Genomic DNA, 16,616 nt, shown 5'->3' on the forward strand with positions numbered 1-16,616 from the left:
TTGAGTGCGAGGCATATTTTTCCTCACAGAACGTATTACCAGAAAAAACAGGGCTAAAAATCTCTCAAGTAAAGCAATAATAACTCAAGTGAAGCAGTAATAACTAATGAATATATATATACATGTATGCACATATAGAGAAGATTTCCACTCTTGTATCGTTGTAATAAAAATCCAAACAATGTTGAGCATTTCTAGCCGAAACCGCGAAAACTACGCCATTTTAGACTCCACAGCTTTCAATTTTAGTGTTACGACGCGCTAGTGGGAGGTGGCCGTGATACGATTGGTCATATCAGTCGTATAAAAACGCGTTCGTAAGCGAACAAAATTACTTTAATTAAAACACAACTTTACGCAGTAAAAGTATACATTAGAATCACTCAGTATAAGGTAATTAAAGAATACAATGACAAATGGAATGACAACTAAAATATCGGTATCCGGTTTATGCTTTTGACGTCTATCGTGTGGCAGCATGTAGCTGTCACCGATGAGCCCAGCTGGAAAGCGAGGGATGAGCTATGCTCCGAGGGCAGTGTTCCCAGCGCTCTTGTTCCGTTGCCGCAACATCTCCCCTTTTCAGAACCGTTGGTACTGGTTGAACCTCGCTGGCGGTCTTCTCGGTCTGGAAGATCGACGAAGTATTCTGGCCTGTACGGTCGGAGTGCTAGCGGCAGCCGACTCGAAGCTGGAAGATGTAGTGCTTGAGGACGACGACGACATGTCCGATTCCACGGCCGGACAAGGTGGTGATAACGACGGAATCCGAATGGTGTCACTTGAATGCGAAGTCGAGGCGGTCGCTTCGCTGCTTGAACGGGGTGACGCGTTCCACGCATCAAGAAGGACGTTCAGCGGAAGTTGTTTCTGTCCTGACGGTTTGTTGATGCCAGGATCTTGATCGAAACCAGATGATACTCGACTCCTTAGTTGGTTCAGATGGGATCGAACCAAGCGACGTTTCTCGGTCAGTACGTTGAACATGACTTGTCCTACTTGCTCGACAATCTTGCCGGGAATCCAGCTCCAGGCGTTTTTGGCGTAGATCTTGACATAGACGAGGTCATTGACGTTGAACGACCTCATGCTGGGCTTCTTCGGGTCGACCGGTGGTGGTACCGGTGGAGGACGTTCGGCTGGCGGACGTAGCAGTTCGAGGCATGTACGGATACGACGTCCGAACATGATTTCCGACGGCGATAGACCATCGGGTGCTGATCGGTTCGGTGTACTTCGGTAGGCCAACAAGAACGTTTGCATAGCTTCATCGGTTGAACCTCTTCCTTCTTCGAGTTTCTTTATCGCCCGCTTGAAGGTATCAACGAACCGTTCGGCCTGCCCGTTAGATTGCGGGTGGAACGGTGCAGTGGTTACATGGTCGATTCCGTTTGTTAAGCAGAACGTGGCGAACTCCGAACTCGTGAACTGGGTGCCATTGTCTGACACGAGCGTTTCCGGCATCCCCAGGCGTGCGAAAATGCTTTGGAGGATGCTGATCGTTGCAGACGCCGTGATACGACGTGTCCGGATGATCTCCGGCCATTTCGAATGGGAATCCACGGCGAGCAGGAAGTAGTCACCGTCGACGGGGCCGGCGTAGTCTATATGCACTCGTTGCCAGGGACGGACGGGCTTGGGCCACGGCACAGGTGGGGCTGCTGCGGGTGACTTCGCTGTTGGGGCGCATGGGGAGCATGCCTTGACGTAATCGGCGACTTCACTGTCGAGCGACGGCCAATAGACGTAGCTGCGCGAAAGTGCCTTCATTCGCTGAATTTCGGGGTGGCCCCGGTGAAGCACTTCCAGGCACCGCTTGCGCAGAGGGGCTGGAATACAAGCCTTTCGCCGAAAAGGATGCAGCCTTGCACCGTAGACAGGGATTCACGGCAATTGTGGAAGCGAAGAATTTCTCGGTCTGCGTTACTAGCCAAGGATTTTGGCCAGCCATCGTGGATGTACCGGTAGACCTTCTTGAGCACCGGATCCAGTTTGGTGCTTTGTTGTACTGTGTTAAAACTCAAAGGAAACACGTTAAAAGTATCAAATACTACTGACCTCATATCACTCTCCAATGTGACGGATGCGATTACGAAGTCTTCGTCGGGTTTCGCATGGCGGTTGATAAGGCGAGAAAGGATATCGGCGTCGCCAAACTTCTCGGTGGCCACGTACTTCATGGTGAAATCATAGGACAATAGCGTTAGGGCCCAGCGTTGCAGCCGGTTCGCGGTGTACACTGGGATGCCCTTTTTGCTACCGAAGATGCGCAGTAGTGGCTGGTGGTCGGTTTGGAGCAGAAACTTACGGCCGAAAATCATGCGGTGGAATTTGGTTACCGCGTAGATGATGGCTAATCCTTCCCTATCCGTTTGGCTGTAGTTGCGCTCGGCGGGTGCCAAGGCTCTTGAGGCGGGTAGGACGACTTTTATTGACCCATCCGGGAAGCGGTGGCTGATGGTCGCTCCCAGGCCGACTGATGATGCATCGGCTGACACGATTATGTCCAGATCGGGGTTGTAGTGGGTCAAAAGTAGGTCCGAGGAAAGGATGGTTTTGAACTCGTCGAAAGCTCGCTGACACTGTGGCGTCCAGTCGAATTTTGCTCCGGTTTTCAGTAGATCATCCAGCGGGCTACGCAGGGCACGCATTTGCGGTACGAATTTCCCGTAAAAAATTACGGCTCCGAGAAACGACCGAACTTCCGACACGTCTTTGGGCGCCGGCATCTGCTTGATGGCCTCTCTCCTATATTGCGTTGTCCTTACGCATTATAGGTATATGTCACTAATAAACACTACTCACTACATGGTTTAACGGACCATGTCACGAAGCGGAATAACGCGGCGGACTTACTTCAAGACGATAGCCTTGCTGGTGATAACCAGAAGGGTCGCTTATGGATTCTTCAAACTTAGTAGTCGATAGCCAGATTGGAGACGTCCAATTGGGTCGAGCTAAGAATCAGAATTCTTTATTCATCAGATACACTTGCCCCTTTTATACATTTCAAGGTTCAATACATTTCAAGGTTTAACATAGCAAATAGCTTAATACATAGGTGAGACGACTGGAGTGACAAATAACCAAAAATGCTTATGGTTCGTTTTACGTTAAGCCAGGCGCTAGCCATGCAATTTGATCCTACCACGCCGCATGCTATCGGCCCTCGTACCTCACAAGCAGAAGTGGAGAGAGAGTCGATAGAACGATGCACTCGTGGTTAATGACTTCTATATGTTGTGTTGATATTGCATAACAGTGCGCTTTTGCACTTGTTTGTTATTTTCGGTGTGGGTATGATTGGTTTGCTACAGTCGGTCCTCAATGTTGTGGCATTTATGTTAATGGTATGCTACACCATCCCCCTTAGGGAGAATAATGTAATGAAATGGAATTATTCTGAAATTTAAGTCTCTCCAGTTGACTCTTACAAATTTTTGTTGTTTTTTTTTTTTTTTTATTATTTTTGTATGTTTACATTTTTTTTGTTGTTATTTTAATTCTAGATTAATCTAACCGAATTTCACGTTTCTTAGTACTTGACTAAGGAACTAACCTACTTGCTTTTTTCACTTATTTTTTTGCTTTCTTATTTTTTTAGCAAGTTAGGCTCGGTGGAACACTACTTAATCTATTGCTTTATAAGTCTGTTTTTATGAATTGTTATAGATTTTCCAGTATTTAGATGCTTAATTTCGCAATTTGGTTCTGAGATTGACATAACTTGGTATGGTCCTATATAATGTGAATCAAACTTTCTTCTATTTTCGTTTTTTAAGAATACAATGTCCTTGATAGATATTGATAGTGGGTTAATGTTGTTGTCAAATTGTTCTTTTCTATGTTGTTTTTGTATGATTAATCTTTCTTTTGTTGTTTGTTGAGCTTTTCGTAATTTATATGTTAATTCGTTTTTGTATAAATCAAAGTTATATATTGGTTCATTCGTGTTTTGAAAAATATCTTGTGGGAGATTTGCTTTTCTGCCGTAAACAAGTTCGAATGGGGTGTAGCCATGTTCTGTATGCGGGGTTGTGTTGTACGAGAACTCATAGAATTTTATCCAGTTGTCCAAATCTGATTGGTGTTCATTAGTGAATGATCGTAGGTATTCGTTTAATCACCTGTGATTTCTTTCTAATGAACCAATTGATTGAGGGTGATATGGGGTTGAAAATGTCTGTTTTATTCGAAGGATTTTGCTAATCTGCTTCAGTACTTCGTTATTATACTCAGTACCTTGGTCAGATCGCATTTCCGTAAAGTGTCCATAAGACAATATAAAGTCTTCGACTAATCCTCTGGCTATTGTATTTGCTTCTTTATTTTGAATTGGGATAATTTTTATAAATTTTGTTAGATCGCATTGAATAGTAATACAATAACGATTGTTATTGACTGTTTTCGGTAATGGACCTACTGTGTCAATTGAAATTACTTCGAATGCTTTTGATGGTGTTGTTGTTATCATCATTGGTTGTTTAGTATGCTTGATAATTTTATTTCTTTTGCACAATTCGCAGGCCTGGACGAATTGAGCAATAGAATTTTTCATATCGTGCCATCTATATTTTTCTCGAAGTCTGAGGTACAAACGATGTTGACCTACATGACCTCCAATAGGAGTGTTATGGTGATTACTTAATATAGTATTGATATCATTTGTATTTGTTATAAAGATTGGTTCTTTATAAATTATTATTTGTAGATTTTTTAAAGTATCATTTGCTATTTGTTTAAATAAGTTTATTGGTATCATTGCTAAAATGTTATCGTCTGCAGACATAGCAATTTTCTTTGTTTTGAATCCTTTGGTAATTTTTTCAATTTCTAGAAGAGCATGCACTAATGCGTGACTTCCATTTCGAACATCTTCATGCACTTGTGCATGAAGTGTTTTGTTGTCTTGCTTTAAAATCATGAATCTCATTTTAGTATTTTGTACTGCTGTCGACAGTCTCATTAATTTTCTTGTTTCATAGTATCTTTCGGTTTCATAGCACGAGAGGTGATCAGTCTCTGTGTTTTTATCATCATTTATTTTATGTTTATTAGATATGCCATCTAATTTTCTTGTCATAGACCTAGTATTTACTATTAATATATCTACTGCTTTTAACTCATCTGATGTGATAGCTATACGTGATAAAGCGTCAGCTGCCACGTTTTCTTTACCTGCTATATATACAACGTCGAAATCAAACTCTTCTAAGTCGATTCGAATTCTAGTTAACTTTGATGTGGGGTTTTTCATCCCAAAAAGGTAAACAAGTGGTCTATGGTCGGTTCTTATAGTGAATTTCTTGCCATATAAGTAAGCTTTAAAGTAATTAATCGCCCAATGTATGGCTGTCAATTCTTTTAGTATAGTTGGTTTGTTCTTTTCAGCTGGCGTAAATGTTTTACTAGCAAAAGTAACTGGTCGATCTCCTGCTTCTGTAATCTGTGACAGAACTGCTCCGCATCCAATGTTAGAAGCGTCCGTCGTTAATATAAATTGTTTAGTAAAATCAGGATATTGTAGTATTTTGGGAGATATTAGGCAATTTCTCAGAGTGTTGAATGCGTTTAGGCACTCTTGAGTCCAAATAAATTCAACGTTCTTCTTTAGAAGTTGATTCAATGGATACGCAATTTGAGCAAAATTTTCTATGAATTTGCGATAGTAGTTGCAAAAAGCAACGAATCTACGCACTTCGTCAGCATTTTTTGGAATGGGATAATTCTTGATTGTCTCATATTTTGATTCATCAGGTAATATTCCCTTATCTGTGATTTTGTGACCTAGATAAGTGACCTCTGTTCTGAAAAATTTACACTTTGATATATTCAATTTCAAATTATATTCTTTCAAACGATCGAATACTGTTTTTAAATTCTGTAAATGATGTTTCATAGAACATCCTATAACAATAATGTCATCTATGTAAATAAATGCACGTTCCGGCGTTAATCCGGCCATAGCGATGGTCATCATTCTCTGAAAACTATTCGGACTAATGTTCAATCCGAATGGTAATCGTTTAAATTGGTAATGACCCGAATTCGTCGAAAAGGCTGTAAATTTTTTTGAATTTTCATCTAAGGGGATTTGATGGAAACCTGACATCAAATCCAATGTACTAAAATATTTGGCTCTACCGAGTTGATCTAATATACTGTCAATCCTCGGTAAAGGAAATTTATCCGGTAATATTCTCTTGTTTAATTGGCGAAAATCTACTACTGAACGCCATTTTTTATCATTATTTTCCGATTTCTTTGGGACTAACAGAATTGGTGAGTTATAAGAAGAAACTGAATGCTCAATAATGTCATCTTTTAACATCTTTTGCACTTGTCTTTCAATTTCTTCTCCTTGTGTGTAAATTGTTTTGTAATTTGGGATATACACGGGAAAATTGTCGCTTAACTCGATGTTCTGCGTATAAAAATTATTCATTGTCAAACTTTCCTCTGGGAGGCAAAAAATATCCTCATAATCAGTTATTAATTTTTCTACTTCTTCTCTAGCATGGATTGGTATTGATTGCATATTAGTTTCTTTCAAAATGTTGGATACCCGCTCTGATGTGCGTTTCTTAAATTTTCTGGGATTACAGATGTGAAAATTTTTCAATGGTTCCATTTTTGGCCTGAAATTTGCATATGTTATGTACACTGATTCATCAGTAGTGTTTATAAGTTTAAAAATTGGTTCTTGTTTCGATACTATTGTACTTCCACAGAAAATTCCTGGTTGAATTTCTTGTGAACATACAACCATATCTTCCTTCAAATTTAATCCTGGTACATATCGGGTTACTTCATGTCGAGAGGGCAGAAATAACATTTTCTGGAAATTATCTTCAATTGGGATTGAAATTTGTTGCTGGTTTACTGTAAATGTTAACAACCATGGTTCATAATCTATTTTGCAATGGTATTTTGTTAAAAAGTCTCTTCCGATTATTCCATCAGTCGGAATAGGAAAATCACTTTCTACTATATGGAACTTCTGTTCTATGTATTCACCTTCCACCATAATTTTTGTAAAAGCGCTTCCTAAAGAGGAAATTCCATCGTGTCCGATTCCTGAAATTAAACATTTCTCGTCTGGAAAATATATTTGAGTACGTTTCACCTTATTGGCTTTTATAACAGATATATCAGCACCGGTATCTACTATAAAAGTACATCTAGTGTCTGATAAATCTAAAGATAAATTTACGTAGTTAGAGACGGCTGCATTTATTGTGCCTACCGTCCAAACTGTGTGCCTAAAAAATTTTGATTTGTCATCGGTGTTTGGTTGTTTGGGAAATTTTGATTTGGTAAAATTGGTTGCTGAGAATGTTGTTGTAACAGTTGTGGTGGATGTTGTTGCTGAACCAATGTGTTCATCATTTGTGGATTGGGTTGCATAAGATAGATCGAAGGTCGTCCTCTGTGGTTCCCTTGACCTCTATTGTTCCACTGTCCTCTTGGATTCCACTGAACTCTTTGCCTGTTGTAACGGTTTTGGTCACTTTGAAAATTAGAATGACCATAATTGAAATTTTGCCACCTTCCTGGTGCTCTGTTTGGTATTGAGTTACCTCTAAAGTTGTTGAATCTTCCACCTCGGCCACGACCTCGGTGAGTTTGGCTTCTGTTCGCCATGTAGATTTGTGCTTGCATGGCGTTTGTTGATTTTGAAGAATAGTTTTCTTGAAGCTGTTGAATAGCATCATTTATTTTTGAAAAGGTACCTGCTTTCAAAATTATTTTCGAATCATGATGATCAGTTCCGTTGATCAAAGATTCTACTCCAGTTTTGGTTGCCATTTGGTTTGCTTTGTCTGCGGGAATATTTTCATCTATGTAAGTTATTGCTAGTCGCTGAGTTAATTTCTCGACTTGTTCACAGAACTCTTCTATTGAGCCTTTTTGTTTCAAAGATGATAGCTTTGCTTTAACATTATCAGAGTTAAATTTTGGAGAGCATTGGATTTTGATTTTATCTAACGTGTCTGCTAGGTTTTGAGTTCCTATTATAGACTGTCGTGCTACACCCGTTAATCTTGTTTTTACAAATTTAAACAGAGTTTCTTTGGCTGCTGTTTTCTGATCTTGTGTTGCAGTTGCGTATTCTTCGTCAACTGTATCTGAAAATAATGCAACAGCGTCGAGAAACGCATTGAGATTTTCTGGAGTCCCGTCATAGACGTGGACGAGGGATGTCCCCAGTTTAATGTCTACTTTTGGCATTTTTGCTAATCTTCCACAAATAATTATAAGTTTTACAATAGTTTTAAATTTAATTTTAGAGTTGTTTCTAGATAATCGTCTACAAAGTATTATTGTTTTACTTAATGTTTTGAAAGAGGGTTTCTTTCTTTGTAGGACTACTGATTCTTCTAATATTTTAATTGCTGCAGTATATTTCTGCTTTATTATTTCATATTTTTCACACTCAGAGTTCCATTGCTCTGACTTGAATGTGGGTTGAAGTTTATTTAAAAATAATTTATATTTGTTGAACAAATCTGTTAAATATTTTGTTTTTTCATCAATATTTTCAAGGGACCTTGGCCTTGTTTTATTTTTATATAAGTTACTATATTCTTTGGAAATAGATTCATAAATTTGTATAAGTATGGTATACATTGATTCAAAAGCACTATTTTATGTTGATATTTTTATAATACACAAAAAATAATTAATGGTTATACATTTGCTGGTTTTCTCCTTGCCAGGAGTTACTTACTCATTGCTTACTGTTCGGTCCTAGTAAGTTGCTCCGATGATTTGTCCGGCAGTTGAATATCTGGTGAGGCACGATGTGACTGATAATCGTCTAATAAGCGATGAATTTCGCCCGTTGCATTGCATCCTTCCGCTGATGTAGTTCCTCCTGTATTATTAAGAACAGCCACCAAGTCAGAGTTACAAGCACTATTATAATCACTAGTAACTTCTTCATCATGAAAAAATAAATGTTTTCACAGTTTCTTCTTGATGTTGTAGTTTGAGTTTCACTTGTTTACTGTCACGGAGGCGAGTGAAACCGAGCGATTGATCGCTTCTTGCGTTTTCATACGCTCCATGGTGATGATGACGCGATAAATTACATACAGCACTAGAATTATTACTATGCTTAGCCCGATATAGGCAAGCATTGAAGTAGCACTCGCGGTTTTTTCCAAATGTGCACTTTGTTGCACGTTTGCGTTTATAATTTTAATAACGTCTTCATGCACATTGGGCGGTTTAGGGGTAGTGTTCTCGTTCCCCATTTTTCTTCTAAATCACTTGCTCAATATATAAGTCCGATTATTTGTCCACCAATTCCACTTTGTACTGCTTCGTGATGAGTTTTAACTCCCATCCGCGTGAACACTATTAAAGTTCCGGTCACTGTTGGCAGGAAAAATGTTGCCCACTGCAATAATTCATGTCGTCGCGCATTTATTGTTTGTGGTAAGGAAAATGATTTTGTGTTTTGTTTGCTTTTTATAGTGGCTTCTTCTTTTTCGCACGCAAGCACTTCAATATATTGTTCTTCTTCCAAAATGTTAAGGAGTTCTTTAGTCACCTTATTCACTTTTATTTTAATGTTTTCGTTGTTGTATCTACCCAACTTTGTAAGAATGGCTTTTAGTTCACCGGTTGCCATTATAGATTCACTGTCTCTTCTGTTTTCCACTGTCACATCATTATTGTTTACTTTTGTTTTTATCATTAGCAGTAAGAAACTGCATTATTAATACTTTTTTTCATCTCCGAAGAAAACTTCTCCACTTGATGAAATTCTCAACTTTGGGTAGGTTTTTACCCAGTATTCCATCAGCTAGTTCCGGCAGCATTCGTTTGTGCACTTTCCTGATCTGTGTTTTTTTACACTTTCGACACACTTCGCGTAATCTTGGCGCGCTTGCGCGTCTATTTCACTCCAAAATTGTTCACTTTCTTCTTTATTCATTTTCACTAAGGATTATCGATACAGTCCTTATTCACTCCTTATTCACGTAGTTTTACTCAGGAACTTTGCCTAACGGTCGCCATCTCCTATATTGCGTTGTCCTTACGCATTATAGGTATATGTCACTAATAAACACTACTCACTACATGGTTTAACGGACCATGTCACGAAGCGGAATAACGCGGCGGACTTACTTCAAGACGATAGCCTTGCTGGTGATAACCAGAAGGGTCGCTTATGGATTCTTCAAACTTAGTAGTCGATAGCCAGATTGGAGACGTCCAATTGGGTCGAGCTAAGAATCAGAATTCTTTATTCATCAGATACACTTGCCCCTTTTATACATTTCAAGGTTCAATACATTTCAAGGTTTAACATAGCAAATAGCTTAATACATAGGTGAGACGACTGGAGTGACAAATAACCAAAAATGCTTATGGTTCGTTTTACGTTAAGCCAGGCGCTAGCCATGCAATTTGATCCTACCACGCCGCATGCTATCGGCCCTCGTACCTCACAAGCAGAAGTGGAGAGAGAGTCGATAGAACGATGCACTCGTGGTTAATGACTTCTATATGTTGTGTTGATATTGCATAACAGTGCGCTTTTGCACTTGTTTGTTATTTTCGGTGTGGGTATGATTGGTTTGCTACAGTCGGTCCTCAATGTTGTGGCATTTATGTTAATGGTATGCTACACCTCTACTTTCGCTGGATCGGGGCGAATTCCGTGCTGGTCGAGCATGTGTGCCAGGTACTCTATTTGTTCACGCCCAAACGAACACTTCTCCAGGCGAACCTTGAACCCGAACTCCTGTAGGCGCTGGAAGAGCGCGTTGAGGTTCCGCCAATGTTCCTCCTCATCTTTGCCTCCGACGATTACGTCATCGATATAACCGCAAGTGTGCTCAAGCCCCGCCAGCATGGTGTCTACAAGTTGCTGAAAAGCTCCCGGTGCAGCTTTCACTCCGGGTGCCAGGCGGTTTACTTTATACAGGCCCCGGTGGGTGTTGATAGTGAGGAGCGTACTCGTTGAATCATCGACAGGGACCTGGAGGTACGACTCCGACATGTCGATAATGCTGAACACTTTGCAGTTGGCGAGTTTGACGAAAATGTCCTTCGGTAACGGCAACGGGTATTGGTGCGGCTGGAGGGCGTCATTCAAACCAGTCGAGTAATCGCCGCAAATCCTAATTGCTCCGCTTGCCTTCCGCACGACCACGATGGGTGCGGCCCAGTCAGAGTAGTCGGTGGGAGTGAGGATCTTCAAGCGCTCGAGACGGTCCAGTTCCTCATCGACGGCTTGATACTTGGCGTATGCCACGGGGCGCTTGGGTCGAAACACTGGTCGCTGGTCTGGCTTGAGGACTAACTTCACTGTTGTTTTGGTACACCGACCAAGACTGGCACTGAACACTTGCGGATAAGCGGTCTTGAGCCGCTCGACCATAGGAGTAGAGGAATCGTTCACTTGGCGGCAGAACACGTTCATCGGCACGGTATCCAGATTGAACTTCTCCACCAAATCCAGACCCAAGATGTGCAGATTCTGCGAAACGACGTAGATGGAAGCCACTTGCGTTACATCGTTTACGGTGATCGAGCAATCGAACTCCGACAGTAGGTTCAGAGGATCGCCCGATGCAGTCTTCGCATTCACTGATGGAGGTCTGGTTGGTGGCTGTCCGAGCTGCTTCCAGGTCTCGCTGGACACTACGGTGATGTCCGACGCCGAGTCGAACTGTAGTCGAACCGCGACACCGTTCAGAAACACCGAAACGAATTTTCTTCTTCCTCGCACATTATTCACTGACACTTGAACAGTCTTTGTCTCTACTGTGACATTTCGCAATCGTCTCTTCACCCGCTTCTTAGGGGTCTTTTTGTCACTATCACAATAACCTTCTTTGTGTCCACACTGTTTACCAGTGTACGCAGAATATGCCACCGCAAGCGAAAAATAGGCAACAAAGAAGGCACGGCAACAACGCTTTGTTTTTTCGTTAGCAGATAATGACAAAATCTCTCCCGAGTTTGTTCACAACAAAAACGGTAGGAATATTTATCTCGTTCTATTCACATCGTGATTTTCGCATTGTTTTTCAACTGAAACTCGACTCTGAGGTTTGCAAGAGTCATAATTCGTCCAATTGCTTATGAATTCGATGATGTGGGTCGAAAATTTCAGCAGAAAAGCCGGAATATCAGCACACGCACGGCAAGCGATGTTTGTTTTATTGCTCTCATCGTCTGACATGCGTTTGTTGCGGAGCGCCTATGTTACCAACATGCACCGCTTAGGACAAAGCGTTTGTTTTTCGGCGTGATCCGTTTTTCATACCCTGCTGTTTACACATTGAGCACTGGTAGTCTTTGTACCTACAGTCACGCACGTAGTGCATCGATCCGCACTTCCAACAGGGACTAGGTGGCACTTTCTTCTTGTTTTCGCCGGACGAAGACGGCGGCGACGGACTGAACGGCTGTTTCCACGGTCGTGGTTGCTTGCGGAATCGCTGTTTGATGGCATTCACTGTGTTGCTGGATGCTTCAATCATGGCGGTATCGTGCCGAAGGTTCAGCAGGCGCTGACACTCGGAGGACAACTATTCGAGAGTAACGTCGTTCTTCTCCTCAATCCGCGCAAGCAACCGCGTCCGTATTTCGGCATCCGCTTCCGACGTCAAACCGCAGACGAAGATCAACACTTTAAATTGTTCCTCCGAGAGATTTCCCAGCTCGAATTCGACGCACGTCTTGTTGATTCGGCAGGTGTACGTCACAAAATCTTCGGTGGAACTTTTCGCGGTCTGGAGGCAGCGATAGCGTTTGCTAATCAGCGATTCCGTTGCTCCGAAAAGTCCTTTCAACTTGGCTACAGTTTCTGCGAAGGTGAAGTTCTTCGATGTCTTCGGCAGGATGAAACTGCAGTAGCGCTCGTGCTCTGCGATGCCGAGCTTTCGCATCAGCAACCTAACCTTAGCTTGGTCGTCAAGCCGCGCAGCATCGTTGGCGAACAACTCCTCGTACCGGGAAAACCAGGACGAAAAGGTGATGCTGTTCTCGGTATCGTACCGGAACTCTTTTACATTCGATGCCAACGAGTCCAGAATCGATTCTGGGTTAGCCGGAACCTGGACTTGGATGTTCCGGAGGGTGTTCTCCTGCTGCTGGATGAACACGCGCTGCTGCTCGTGGGATTGCTGCTGGTTACGGAGGAGCTCGTTCTTCACAAGCTGCGTCTGCTGAAGCTGCTGTAGCACCTGGAGGATGAGCGCATCCGTGGTAAACGGTGCTGCTTGCTGGGCATCTCCGTTCGACATCTCGGAATCGTCCTCTGCAGACGATGAGAGCTTGCGCTTTTTCCGCGTGGGAGGCGCGATTTTGGATTTTTCACAATAACTCGCGAAAACGACACAAAAACTCGCGCACCCGAGTCGCCACTGTTACGACGCGCTAGTGGGAGGTGGCCGTGATACGATTGGTCATATCAGTCGTATAAAAACGCGTTCGTAAGCGAACAAAACTACTTTAATTAAAACACAACTTTACGCAGTAAAAGTATACATTAGAATCACTCAGTATAAGGTAGTTTAAGAATACAATGACAAATGGAATGACAACTAAAATATCGGTATCCGGTTAATGCTTTTGACGTCTATCGTGTGGCAGCATGTAGCTGTCACCGATGAGCCCAGCTGGAAAGCGAGGGATGAGCTATGCTCCGAGGGCAGTGTTCCCAGCGCTCTTGTTCCGTTGTCGCAACATTTAGTGTAATTTTGATCATGCGCTATATGTCGTGTGTAATATGGTTTTTGATCAAAATATGGCCATTTTTCCTCCCTAACTTTCAGAAACAGCATATAAGATTTTTCTTCAACAAAAATGTAACTTGAAAACGGATTATTGAATTGAAATGATGTCTTTGAAGATGTTTCATGATACATGAAAAGCTTAATAAAATACACCGAGACTAATTTTCATCGCGCATCCATGTAAAAATTCATAACATGTTTGGGACATAAATTACTGTGTTCAATATTTGATCTATTGTGATATATCGTGTGTCCTTTGTATAGTGCATGTCGTATCTTTATCACTATTTAAAAGCTATAAAGTATTTGGTTTTGTTACAGTAGTCATGTCCAACATAATCTCAAGGAAGGATTGTGATTAATAGATTCCACTTCTAACACGCTCCTTTTTAGTCAAAATTGTACCCCTTAACGAAAATGTCGATAAATGATACTGATATTGACCATGTCCTGGATCCATAGTCCTTACAGCCTTAAACCAGTGATTAATTAACCATTAATTTCTCATGACGGGTCGCCTGGCACCTTGGATTAGGGTTAATCCAAAAATCCAGGGATTTCTTCTGGAATTCCTTCAGGGATTTCGTCAAAAACTCCTCCAGAGATTTCTTCAGGAGTTCTTTCTAGGTTTATTTCAAAAACGTCCCAAAGCATTCCTTCAGGAACTTCTCTAGGGATTATTTTTGGAATACTTCCAAGGATTCCTGCCTGAGTTCTTCTTGGTATTCCTTGAAAGAAATCTTCATGGGATTCCCTTAGAATTTGCTGATTTCTTCCGGAATTCTATAGGGGATCCATTAGAAATTCCAGACATCCTTTCATCATCAAGAAGTTTTGCTGGGATTCCTCCAGGTTTTTTTTTTGGGATTCCTTCAAGAATTTTCTATAGGGATTTCATCAGTCTTGGAATTCTTCCATTTAATTATACATGGTTGAATTCCGAAGCCTGGCCAGGAAATACTCCAAAAATGTTTCCATAGTTTGGTTTTTCTCCAGCAAATACTTCGGTAAGTTTTCTATGGATTTATTCAGGAATGCCTCTAGAGATGCCTCCAGGGTTTTTTTCCAAGCACATTTTGAGAGGATTAAAACAATCTGCAGAGATTCTCCCTATATTTTCTCAACGGGCTATCTCAGAAATTCTCTCGGGAATGCCTCGAGCGATTTCTCCACCGATTTTTCTAGGATCTCTTCAGAGTTTCTTCCAAAGATTTTCTTGCGAAAGAAACTTCAGTAAGGGGGCATCCATTTAGTACGTCACGCAAAGTTTGAGAATTTTCAACCGCTCCTCCCCCCTTTGTACGGGTTTTTGTATACCTAATGCATTGCTTGTTACACTTTCCGGAGCCCCCCCTCTCCCCTCTGAGCGTGACGTACTTCATGGATGCCCCCTAAGGATTTTTTTTTAATTTCTCCAAAGAGTTCCTTTGAAATTGTACCGGATTCATTCGCGAATTCCTCCAGCTACTTCTTCAGGATTTCCAAAACCTGACACATCGGCTATTTCTGGCGTCTAGCTTTAGATGAATCAATGCTTGGGTTTAGGGATTCTACATAAAGACAAGTCTTTTTTAATGATTGCCGCATAAGTTTATGCTTGCATTACTGCATGCATTTTTTCAAATTTTCAAGAAATTCTTCTAGCAATTTTTCCGGTGGTTTCTCCAGGAGTTCATCCAAAAGTTATTTTTTTTCCGATATCCAGTAGATTTTTCTCACAAAGATTCAGATATTCTTTCAGAAACTGCTTTAGGATTTTCTTTTAGAAATTTTTCTCTGAGATTTTTCTCCAGATGTATCTCCAGGAGTCGTCTAAGAATTCCTTCAGTAAATCCTCCAGACATTTATTGAGGGACTTCGTCATTAGTTCCACCAGTACTTTTGTATACGATTTGTGAAAAAACATTTTTTGAATACTCCTTCAGCAATTCCATTACGGATTTTTTCAAGAACCCTTACAGAAAATTCTCAAGCATTTTTCCTGGGAATTACTTGCAAAGTTGTTCCAGTAGTCTCTCATAAATTAATATCTGGAGAAATATCCGAAGAAAGTCTCGAAAAAATCTCAGAATGAATTTCTTCAGGACTTCCTGGAGAAATTTCTCAGGAAATCCTTGGTGGAATTCCTATAAAAAAAATGTTAGGGATTTATTGGGGAATTCTTGGAGAAAACCATTTGTTAAATTATCTGAAAGTATTCCTAGAGAAATCTGTGGACGAATTTCTGAAAAAAAAACCTGTAGAAATACCTGGAGGATCGTATAGATAAGCATCTTCAAAAATCCTTAGAAAAAAAACCCTAGAACTGTTTTCAAAGAAATTTCCGTAGAGGTTATCTATAAATATAAAAATGAGTTTGAAGTTCCTTTGAGGCAACAAAACTCAAGAACGGATGAACCAATCAACAAGATTCTTGAACAATTCGGTTCGTATTCATGGTGGCTGTGTTTATATGTACAAAAAGTTACGAAAATCAACTAGAAAAGTAACAAAATTGATAAAGAACTGATTTTCCATGAGCTGGGAACTTGGCTGGGAAGGAAATTAACACGACTGAAATAAAATCAATCTAGAGTGCGGTGCTATTTTGAGCTCAACAGTTGTCAAACCACCACAAGACGGCAAGACAAAGTTTGCCGGGACAGCTAGTATGTAATGTTTTCTAATAAATTTCTTTAAATAAAACATGTAATTTTTTTTCAAAGTAATCTTTAGTGGAAATGCCGGATAATGTTTCCGATAAATTTAAGTATTTTTAATAGAAATCCCTGTTTAAAATTTTGAAGGAATCCCTTGAGAAATTCCCAATGATTTTTATGAACAAATCTCTTTAAGATTTAAGAAGAGTAATTA

At 40.8% G+C, this 16,616-nt stretch overlaps 2 protein-coding genes across 2 annotated transcripts; both read right to left on the reverse strand.

The window, feature by feature from the left end:
• Positions 1 to 582: 582 nt before the first annotated feature.
• On the reverse strand, positions 583 to 1,770 carry LOC134286052 (uncharacterized protein K02A2.6-like). The gene has a single exon (XM_062847616.1). The coding sequence runs from the start codon at positions 1,768 to 1,770 to the stop codon at positions 583 to 585; it is 1,188 nt and encodes a 395-aa protein (XP_062703600.1).
• A 10,784-nt stretch (positions 1,771 to 12,554) lies between these two features.
• On the reverse strand, positions 12,555 to 13,271 carry LOC134286053 (uncharacterized). The gene has a single exon (XM_062847617.1). It carries the CDS (start codon positions 13,269 to 13,271, stop codon positions 12,555 to 12,557), a length of 717 nt encoding a protein of 238 aa, XP_062703601.1.
• Positions 13,272 to 16,616: the final 3,345 nt, after the last annotated feature.

The sequence above is a fragment of the Aedes albopictus genome, chromosome 2 (assembly GCF_035046485.1).
Source record: "Aedes albopictus strain Foshan chromosome 2, AalbF5, whole genome shotgun sequence".
In the NCBI taxonomy this organism is placed as follows: Eukaryota; Metazoa; Arthropoda; class Insecta; order Diptera; family Culicidae; genus Aedes; species Aedes albopictus.

What these genes read in the sequence shown, in the direction of transcription:
- LOC134286053 (XM_062847617.1), bottom strand. Translation starts at nt 13,271, where the DNA reads ATGTCGAACGGAGATGCCCAGCAAGCAGCACCGTTTACCACGGATGCG.
- LOC134286052 (XM_062847616.1), bottom strand. Translation starts at nt 1,770, where the DNA reads ATGAAGGCACTTTCGCGCAGCTACGTCTATTGGCCGTCGCTCGACAGT.